At 36.3% G+C, this 11,551-nt stretch overlaps 1 protein-coding gene across 1 annotated transcript; it reads left to right on the forward strand.

The window, feature by feature from the left end:
- Positions 1–2,266: 2,266 nt before the first annotated feature.
- On the forward strand, positions 2,267–11,271 carry urod (uroporphyrinogen decarboxylase). Its single transcript, XM_007232105.4, has 10 exons — positions 2,267–2,434; positions 4,330–4,442; positions 5,982–6,061; positions 6,171–6,233; positions 7,413–7,610; positions 7,777–7,938; positions 8,080–8,217; positions 9,539–9,639; positions 9,801–9,867; positions 10,634–11,271. Exons 1-10 carry the CDS (start codon positions 2,412–2,414, stop codon positions 10,796–10,798), a joined length of 1,110 nt encoding a protein of 369 aa, XP_007232167.2. The 5' UTR covers positions 2,267–2,411; the 3' UTR covers positions 10,799–11,271.
- Positions 11,272–11,551: the final 280 nt, after the last annotated feature.

Genomic DNA, 11,551 nt, shown 5'->3' on the forward strand with positions numbered 1-11,551 from the left:
TACCAGGGTGGTAAATAACCTGCTGTCAAAATAAAAGACCCAAACAGCACAAAAATATAGTTATATAGTCTAAAAAAGCTACAGGTAACATAATTCACTTATATTTTGTGTTGCAGTCACAACTTATGTACTTAAGGTACTGTGTTTCGTTAACTTATATTTGACTCCTCAAGACAAATAATTAATTAGGTAGATAATTGTATATAAAACATTGTTCTACTTTCCGCCCACATATACTGAAATTGTCCTTGTAAAAGTCTATAGTTGTTGTATAAACTACAATGCTTTCTTTTTTATCTCAATCTGTTTTTGTTCGATTAGATTTTATTTATTTAAATAACAGGGACAATACACATTAATCAACATCATTATTTTATAATGTAAACGTGCCAGATTTAGCCAGATGTCCCTGGGCAGGTTGATGTTTTAAAGTAAACCATCTTAAACAACACAGTAGAAGCAATTAATTTAAAATACTCAAGTTACACAAAACAAAGTCAATCATTATGCTGACAATTCTGTGCGCTCAACAACTTAAGCTTTTAACGATAGCTTTCAAACTGATTTCTAACATTATTTATCATTTATTTTTCTTTTAGTTTGAGTTTTATGGGACTTTTATTTTGACGAAATGCTAACCCTAAGCCGCTTCGATCATGTGACCCTTTCCTCTGTTCCTCGCTGACGATGCTGGGGTGCTGTGTCAACTTTTGTCGCGCGGCAAATCCTGCTTCCCCTCGGATCCTCATTGGGTGAACTGAGCAGCTTAAGCAGTCGATTAAAATAAATGTTTAAAATGAATGGGTTACAGCACAATGTTAAAAAACCTGTATACCACATTAGAATGTACTTAATTTACTTAAATAAATATATTTACTTAAATACCTCAAATTGGGTTCGTTCAGAGAATCTCTTAAGAATTCCCACTCGAGAATATTTATAGAATAGTTTGTTTGAACACCAGAGTGAGCCCAAAAAGTAAAGAGTTCACAAGGAGCTAATGAACAAAATCAGGGTTTATAAATGTTTAATATTTTTACAGATTTTCTCAACACGGAACAATGTCAAGTGTTTAATCACCGCAGAAATCACTTTTAAAGCTTTTTAAATTCTGTGACTGTAGCTCCAGCTTCAGCTCATCAACCAGTCAGCCCCTAGTCTTTAACGTTACTGCCTAAAACCTGTTTACTGTAGAAAACTGTCAAATACATGAGAGACTTTTCTGATATTTTATTTTCCAAAATTAAAGTAATATCCTGGTAAAAATAGAAAAACACTGTTTTTATTCGTGTAATTGTAAATTGTTATGTTTTTAACCATTTGACTCCATTCAGCCTCATTAATTGAGGACTCGCTCTTGAGCTCCCTCCAGCGGTGCGCAGTAATTTTCTGATATGAGGCTTAGATAAGAAAGGAGCAGGGTCTCTCCATAAATCTGCTCTGAAATGTTTTGGTACCATTTTAGCGGCTACTGTGTATAAAATGAGAGTGTATAAGTGCAGTGAAAACAAAAATAATATGAATATATATAAAATGTACATATACTGTAAGTAAACCAAATAATCATAAGTAGTATTTGATGCCCTGGGGATTGGGGACATATACTAGTGCGTCTCAAAAAATAAGAATATTATTTAAGACCCATTGTTACTTTTGGGAGTGTGGGCAGTGTGCCAAGTCCCGTTGGAAAATGAAATCCGAAAATGAAAATAAATAATTTTATGGTATTCTGTTTTTTAAAGCATTCCAATATGAAATTAATAAAGATTTTCAAATATTCCATTCATTAAGATCCAGGACGTGTTATTTTAGTGTTCCGTTTATTTTTTGGGCAGTGACAGTGGTGTCCTGACAAGTAGCACTGTACTTTTGACAAAAGGAATAATATAACAGAGGCATAAGTGCCCTTTTCATGTGGGCTTTAAAATTGTGTTTTTAATGTGTATTTAATATTTTCCCCTGATGTGGTACTGCCCTACCTGGAACATTGGTAGGCATTTCTAAGGGTAACAATTTCCATTCAAATTAAACGTTAGTTTTGATTGTGTTTTATGTATTTGATTGGTTAGTTTGGGTTTTTACTGGTGCTAGTATGGCTATAAATAGGGTCGCAGTGCTAAAAGCTAAAGTATCCTTCCTAATAATTTAACATATCAACTGCAGTCAAATTTTAGGCAGCGCACTTCGAGTTTTAATCAGGCGGACTGCGAAGCCAGCCATGGGGTCCGAAGGGTGCGGGCTTTGCTGGGGGACGAGCGCTGGTACAACACCCCCGCTCAGAGGAGAGAGTGTGTGAGTGTAGCAGCAGTTAGAGGAGTTCAGCTCAGTCACTGACAGTCCTCTGCAGGTCAGTACTGGACCCTGATCTCTCAGACCAGACCGGTGACCAGCCTGTAGAGCAGCCCGGAGACATGGACAAAGACGAGCTGATAGTGTAAGTTCTGTGTTTCTACTAGCTGAATACAGTTCTTATGAAAGTGTGTGTGTCTGTGTTTTCCTTTCTTTCCTGGCTGTTAGGAAGGGAACACACTGGCTGGCTGTAAGTGTTTTGTAACCAGTGCTGCTGGATGAAGTAGCCAAACCATGTTACCATAAGTTACAGTAGAGATTTCCCAGATAAAATGTAATTTCATTAAAAAACCCTCTATATTGCACCACTTGAATAAACGTACAAACGTATTTACCCTCATAATAAATCATGGTGCATACTACAAACATTTATTTAGAGCTGAATTTCCTATCACCATTTTTGTAACCAGAATCTTATCACTTAATCAGATTAAGATTCTCATGAAAAGACTCTTGTTTCTAATGTTTTTCCTTTATCTTTTACAATAATGTAATTTGGCCTGTCAAAATAATTGCATTATCGAAACAAAAAAAAATTACACAACTTCAGTCATTTTTGCTTGACCTTTTGTTTTTGTGTTGACATTAAAAAAATGCATTTATTTTAAATGCAAGTATTTTTGTGTTCCAATGTCAGAATATAATTAATAATATTTTTTTTATTAGTGCATTATGATGTTTTGTAGTTTCAGTATTTAATTGGCATAAAATGGTCTTTAAATTACAGACAGTATATTGCCCAAATTAATTGGTTATTCTGACAGGCATGTTGCACTGATATTAAGCTGTATGCTTATGCTTATGTCCAAAACTGTCAGAATTAGTTCAAACTTGCTATGCTGTACCCTGATTGGTGTGCTTGCTTTGTGTTTCTTTTTATACTTATACTTTTTGAGGTTTTGCTTAATGTATTGAAGTAAAAAGTATGATATTTGACTAGTTGAAACTAAACTGAAGTGTGCTGGAGTTAAAGTACCAATTTAAATTTAAAAAATCACACAAAATGAAAATGCTTCTCTAAAGACTAATTATACATAAAGACATAGTACAGTACTGTAATAAATAACATTTCTTTTGCAACGGCAGTTGAGTAGGGCAGCTGATGCTCCAGTAAATGTTGAGTTACTGCAGTGAATTTACAACTATAGTAAAGGTAGCTAAAATTGCTTTCCCAAAACTGCTGGAGTAGAGCAGAAGTAGGTCATCATTCCTTTACAATGAAACAACTTCTACCAAGCTGCTAAAATCTCCAGCATCTCCTGAAACTTAAGCTTAATGTCACTTCTTATTAAAATGTCCAATTCCACCTTAAATAGTGCAGCAGTTACATTCTTAAGCCTCCTGGTCTTTTTTACTTTAAATTAAAATCTTCACCTTATCTTGTCCTGAAGTGTCACTGGAAGCGTCTGCGTAAAGTAGACCGTTATTCTCTTCTGGCTGAAGACCTTATCTCCTCTGTCCAGATGTTCTCTTAACCAGAGGGCTGGTCTTGATTACCAGAAGAAGAAGAGGGATGGGGTGTCTGAGCTGGGAAGATAAAAGATAATTAGGATCTTCCACTAGTCAGAGGCCACCTGTATGAAACGTAGACCACCTATAGGTGTGGGGTAGTAATGAGCAATTTCTTCGACATAGGAATACTGATCCCAGTTTCAGCATTTTGTTCAGGATGCATCAAATATTCAGCAACCTGCAATATATAAAATGAGCACTTTTGGTGTTTAAAAAAGGCAAATAATTAGCTGGAGATGTTTTCCGGTAAAATGTTTAGTGTGGAATAAATATATAAATATTTTTTCTTTTAGAAAGCAAGACAAAACAATTATACTAATGCTATTTAATTTAAACAAGTGTTTTCTAGCCTTCACTTGAGATTTAGATTAATATAGTAATTTAAAAGGCTTACTAAATGATGATGAGTGAGTGATATTTGATGTTTGTCTGTCTGAACATCCTCATTAATGCCTCTCATCTCTGCAGCCCAAAGGACTTTCCAGAGCTGAAGAATGACACATTCTTACGAGCAGCACGCGGTGAGGAGGTGGAGCATGTCCCGGTGTGGTGTATGCGTCAGGCCGGCCGCTATTTGCCAGGTAAATGTGTTCAAGATCTGTTTAGCTTCCAGTCACTCATGTGGCCCTGGATCTAATTTGGATTTGGTGCTGATCATGGATCCAAGCACATTCGTCACTCTGCATTTATTGAGGTTGTTGTTTGTTGCTTTGAAATTGATGCAAAAACACGTTAAAATTTAATTTGAGTGACCAGACTGTCCTGAGAAGCATCTGTCTAAGTCTGAATGTAATTGCATTTCAGACCACCAGAATTAGCAAAAATCAGATTTCATGTAGTTTCTGGCTGTTCAGACTATCAAAAATGAATCTGGAAAAAAAAATATCACTGTGTTTGGCTGAATAAGTGAAAATACTGAATAATTTACCCCAAACAATATATAGTCTTCTGAGATATTCAAAAGTTCAGTGTTCATTAATATTGTTTTTAAATTGTGCTTTTTTTTCCATGTCTTGTCATGTCAGTTTATTTATTGGACTCACAGATAAAATAGGAATTTTTGTGTTTCTTCTCCTGGCAAAACAATTGATTTTGGATAGTAGTCAGAACATATCCTATATGATCTAGGGAGACATCTAAATTAAAATGAATACCAACATTTTTGCAGAGGTTTAAATTCATTTTAGCCACTTTTTAATCAACTGCATATGTTTTTACATGGTCTGCTTTTTCAAAAAAATACATAATGAAAACACAATTTAAATTATTGAACACTTTTTACTTTTTACTTCTTCAGACAAACACAGTGGAGTAAATATCAGTTGTTTAATATTTAGCACCTCACTATAATGAACCTATGCTAAGGCTGAATTAAGGAGTTATTTGTACTGTAGTTAGTTGTATTTCACAGAGCACAGGGGGAGGAACTGTAAAACATGAATTAAAAGGAATTATATTGATTTAAATCACTCTAAATGTTCACTATCGAAATTTGTTTCGACAATTTTTTTTATGTAAAGATCTTTTACTTATCATTTTTTTATACATTTGCAGAAATTCAGTGTTAGTTATATCTTGAAGAAGAAGAATTGTCTGTCAACATAAAACATATGTATTCTGCATGATTCAATATTGTAGTTATGTACACAATTATTTTCGATGGAGAATGATAACAAAAAAAGTATTTTGAAAAACATTCATCAATCATCAGTAAAATATGTATCACGATGAACACACCAGAATATAGTACATTATAATCGAGATAAACAAGCTAAGTATACAGCATAACTAGTGCCTTTCCTTTTTTGTGAGTATCAAATTTAATTGTGACAGTAACCTTTATTTTACTGTGTTTACTGTGGCTAATAAACAAAGTGAAACCCCTGTTCATTCATTTTTCCTAAATAAAGTGTGTAAAAAAAAAAAAGTTTATTGGGCTTTTGTTAAAGTAAATGTCTGTACTGTCCAGGAAACTATTCGATTGTATAACATTCATTACAAAATACGCCTGCAAACATTTGGATTTATAGTGTATATATGTTGAAAACAGCCCTGCCTCTAATCTCCTCCTCACTGCTTATACACTGTTAATTTTCTCGTTGTGTATGAATTTCCCACAGAGTTCCGGGAAGCCAGAGCAGGAAAGGATTTCTTTGAGACGTGCCGCTCCCCTGAAGCCTGCTGTGAGCTTACACTACAGGTCAGCAGCACCTCTGGACACATCTGGATTCAGTATTGATTTTTTTTTGTCCTAGTTTAACTATCATTAGATTTGTGGGACTAATACCAAATTAATCTTCTTTCTGTAGCCGCTAAGACGCTTCCCTTTTGATGCTTCGATCATTTTCTCAGACATCCTGGTGGTTCCACAGGTAAGAAGTGTCTGTGTTGCAGAGGATTACTGTATATAGAGAGAGACGTGTTAATTAGAACTATTGCAGTGTTAGAACTATTAAAAATTGTTTGGACATTAAAGTTTGGTGCACGCAGACATGAAAAATACTTGTGCTATTGATAAACATTGGTTTAATTAAATGCTTTAAATCACATATGACTAGTTCTGATATGGTTTCAAGAACAGAATGTAAATAATAGTTAGGAAATTGTTGTTGTCATTTGTGTTACATATTAATTTAACATTAGATATTTACAGTCATGTTCCGACAGTAAAAAAAACAAACAGGAATTAGCTGCTCACTGAATGTGTCCAAATCAATTTAGACATTGGTATTAATATTCAGAAATGGGTCTGGGCTCTTATGTGATAATGAATAGTTTAGATGTAAAGATTTCAGTGGGTTACTATGTGTTTTGTTTAAATTTAGACTATTATATACACAAAGAGTGTCAAGCTGATTTCCATCTAATAAAAAATAAAATAAAAAAATAAATAAGAAGAATAATGTTTTTGGGGCTTTCTATTGTTTTTGCTGTTGTGCTAAACTCGTCCCAAACCAAAATGACTTGGAATGGCTGGAAAATATGGCCAAAATTGACATGCCGACATATTTTTTAATTTTCGATTGATATGTTAGAATTTAATTATTCATGCACAATCAACAGAAAAACTGCCAGTACCTACAACAGTACCTATCAGTGTCTGAAAATGAATTTGCTAATTCATTAAATGTGCCCTGTTATGAAGTCAGTGAGAGAAAAATGCCATAAATAATGTAAATATCTGAAATGTGTTTAGAAATTGTATTACCAAAAATGTAGAATTATTTTCTACGGTTATACTACGGTTTAAAATTAATTATGGTTATTTATGAATAACCATAATTATGAAACAAGCTAGATTAGTTTTTAATTGGAAAAAGCAAAAACAAATAAAAAATGTATATACCCTACTACTATTGTGTGAATAGCCTATTTAGTCATATTTGTCTATAATGTGTGTTTAAAAAAAATGAATAAATTAAATGGTCAAAATTGTCCAAATTCCTTAAAGCATTGGGTCATCCCTTAATAACAAATCATAATTTTTTTTATTCACATTTGATTCCGTATTCAGTGTTTCTTTGTGTGACCCTGTGTGTTTATGTCCTCAGGCGATGGGTATGGATGTCCAGATGTGTCCAGGAAAGGGACCAATATTCCCAGAGCCCCTGAAAGAGCCAGACGATCTGCAGAGGCTTCGGCCCAAAGTAGATGTGGCCGCTGAGCTCGGCTATGTCTTCAAAGCGATCACCCTGACCAGACACAAACTGGAGGGCAAAGTTCCTCTGCTTGGCTTCACTGGTGCACCAGTAAGTGAACCTGAGCTACATTTGTGTACTGTAAAAAAATAATGTCAATGTTGCACAATATCAAGATACAGACAAGCTTATAGACAGACATACTTCCTTATTGATCCATAAGAAAAACACACAGTCTGATAATAATTTGATCTCTCTCTTTTCCATCTCTTTACAGTGGACTTTAATGTCCTACATGATTGAGGGAGGAGGCTCCACCACCCACTCAAAGGCAAAGCGCTGGTTGTACAGACATCCAGAGGCCAGCCACAAGCTCCTGAGGCAGCTCACTGACGTTATTGTAGAGTATCTGCTGGGCCAGGTGAAAGCTGGTGCACAGGTAAGAAACTGAGAGAGGCATGCAACAATCATTCATCAGAAGCAAGAAACCATTATGTTTTTTTAAATGTAAAATACTAAGACTAAATATTGCCTCAGTATAAAATATTGCCTCAGTATTGTGTGTGTGTTTGTGTTCTAGGCCTTGCAGGTGTTTGAATCCCACACTGGTTGTCTGGGCCCAGCAGAGTTTAAGGAGTTTTCCCTGCCGTATCTGAGGGACATCGCTCGCAGGGTTAAAGACAAGCTGAAAGAGTCTGGACTGGACAATGTGCCTATGGTGGGTAATGGGTTACTCCAGCAGCATCTCAATGAAGCCAAGAAAATATGTGTAGATTGGTGGGGGCAGGCAAGGGGTGGGGCATCTAGCCACTTAGAGGGATAAAGGCCACAGATGGCTGTGGCATCACCAGTGATCTGATCAGTGATCTCTATTACAATAATAGGGCTAGCACTTAGTCAGCTACACCACCGGCAAAACCTAAAATTCGCTTTTTGCTGTTGTGTATGATGAAAATTTAAGGGGGTGGTAAGAGCTCAATATTTCTCATCTGGTGTTAAATGTGTATCATGAGACTTATGCACAGGCAACCAAAACAAATGTTTGATCATTTTGGGAGGCAAACAGAAGTGTTGGTCTGCTCAAGTGAGCCAAACACACACACACCTGCCTCTCCATGTATTTGCTAATTTTAACACTGCTTTGATTGCAGGCCTACACCGACATGCCAAAATATATATAGGATAGCAGTATATAAATTAATCATGAATTGTTACCAGGGGGCAGCTTGGAAACATCCGCACCTAACAATTAGTTGTGAGATTATATCTTGTGAGTGAGGTTTATGATGAGACAACATAAACCCTAACGTAGACAACACAAAGCCCTATCTGGATGGGATTAGTTTCTCAGAGGTACATCTGTGAAAAGTATTTCAAACTCTTGCATCTGGACTGCAATGGAAAAAACAAGAGGACCAGTGATTTTATTTCTTTTTGGCTTTTCTCACGTGACTTTGCATTCAGTAGCTCCTTCATTTCTTCTCATTGTTGTGTTTGCGTGGGTCTCCATGGCATCGCGTGCCCAAAGTGTCATTACAGTGCGTGGCAGTGGACAAATAGCTTTTTTTTATTTTATTAAATGCGAGATGTGAGTCCAGACAGGACTAAAATGATCAGAGGACCACATAGTTCAGTGAAAAACAGTAGGTAATTTAGCCTGTAAACTCATTCCAGCCAGATAGGGCTATAGAAGGCATTACCACCCACACTGGACAGCCTTATGGGTGTTAATGATCTGCAGCATCTGGCTTGAACTGTCCATACAAACAGATTTACATTCAATGCAAAGGTCAATGCACCATTCCCTAGATTCCACTGGACATGGCAAAAGTTATGGGAGTGATATATTAGTTCATGTCTAAAGACCGTCATGTCAGTGTATAAACCTTTATATGTTTAAATCTGGCAATAAAAAGTATTTTAATATTTAGACTGTAAATTCTGCACTTGATTATATGCACCACTAGGGGTCAGAATAGGGTAAAAATTGCAGTCTTTCCACACTGACTCAAATCTCTTTCTGTCTGCTTGGTCTTCAGATTGTGTTTGCCAAGGATGGTCATTATGGTCTGGAGGAGCTCTCCCAGTCCCACTATGAGGTGGTGGGTTTGGACTGGACCATTGACCCTCGCTCAGCACGGTGAGTCAGTTACACTTAAATGAGACATCATAGAACATCCCACACAGCACTTTGGGTGGTTGTGTTGGAGGTTTAGAAGGATTTCCCCTCCATTGTACAACAGATTTTCTTAAATGCTGTGTAATTTTATATGAAAAGAAGTGTTTGTACTTGTTTTACAGTGAGAGGACCGGAGGAAAGGTCTGTCTGCAGGGTAACATGGACCCCTGTGCACTCTATGCCACTAAGGTAGGAGTGCCACTTAAACTGGGATAAGTTTGTGTGGCATTTTGATCTATAGCGTTTTATTCATTATCAGTAGCAGACCTCATTAAGGCTGGCATAGCTGAATGACAACTAATCCTCACGGCAATGTTACAAAATGTAGCGCAAGGACAAAACTTTTTGGTATTCTTACCCTTGTTTTACAAAACCAAATTGGATACAACAGGTGTCTACAAGCTTATAGACATGCATTGTGTCTACCATAGAGATCGGAAGATGGAACAGTTTGACTAAATTGATTGGGGTCTATAGTTTGCTTTTTTTGTTTTGAGCAGGAGCTACAGGGCTAATGTAGCTCACAAGCAGCCAAAACTTTTATACCACCAGGCTCATCAGGTTTCTAATGCTTCTATCTGTAAAGATTGACATTTAATTTAAAGATGGATAGATGGGTAGACGGATTGATAGACAGACAGACAGACAGACAACTTAAAAGTCATAGAATTTGAAAATCTTTGTAGACCTAATTTGAGCAAAAAAAAATGTCAAAAGTCAAAATTAATTCAATAATTCTACACAATAGAGCTTTTAGCATCTGACACACATTTTATTATTAAAGATTGTATCACCATTTTTATAGCTGTGAAGTCTCAGAAAGCTTGTCATATGTTGGTTCTGGCAATATTATCTATAAACATGGACATTTTATGTTTGTTTATTTATAAATGAATTGATTACTCGGTTGATAACTCCTTCTTTAACTTCCATCTTCCCTTAATGTCCTGTTTAGGATCGAATTTCTGAGATAGTGAAGAAGATGGTCGAAGGTTTTGGCACCAAAGGCTACATTGCCAACCTCGGCCATGGTGTTTACCCTGACATGGACCCCGAGTGTGTGGGTGCCTTTGTGGATGCCGTCCACACGCACTCCCGCCAGCTTATCAACCGCAAATAAGCAGTCCAGCCAGAAGAAACAGCACACTCAGACCACCCAGCAGCTCACAAGCCCTGATAAACAACCAGTTCAAGCCTGTTTCATCTGTTCCTGCCTGTTTTAGCTACATAACAATCACTTATATACAGAATGTGGAACAGTTTTGTATTTTGATATATTGTGTGAATTGAGGCGCACTAATGTCGGTCAGTCAGTGTTGTACTTTCTTGCTAGCTGTACTGAACCTTCTTGTGGCCTTTAGATGTATGCACTGGAATCCTGACTGAAACCGAGGGACCTATTGATAAATATATTAATGTGAAATGCCAGCAGAGAAAAGTGGATGAATGCTGCTAGTCAGTGTTGGCATTAAATGCTACCCATTTATAAAAATGGTCTGATTGATCAGATGACATTTGTAAGCACTGGTGTATTGATAGGCCTGTAAGTGAATGATTTTGTATTTAGCAAAATAAAGAAGTATCCTTTTATCAGCCTGTATCTGACTGAGGGGTCTGTGAAAGCACAGGATAATATTACACCTTAAACAAAATGTAGGTGGATTCTTTGCTCACGCTTGCCTTGTGTTCTTGAAAAGGATAATAAGAAAAATAAGTTCCATTCTACATTCCAAGTAGGAAATTTTAACTGGAATTTCAACTGGAAATTAAGAAAGCCTCACAAGGCCCAAGATAAAAGAGAAATCTGGTGTCAAACGGACTTGGGGTGTAGTTAAACAAGATAACAAATACAAACTTTGTATTCAAAATAGCC

Source organism: Astyanax mexicanus, chromosome 4, assembly GCF_023375975.1.
Source record: "Astyanax mexicanus isolate ESR-SI-001 chromosome 4, AstMex3_surface, whole genome shotgun sequence".
Lineage (NCBI taxonomy): Eukaryota > Metazoa > Chordata > Actinopteri > Characiformes > Acestrorhamphidae > Astyanax > Astyanax mexicanus.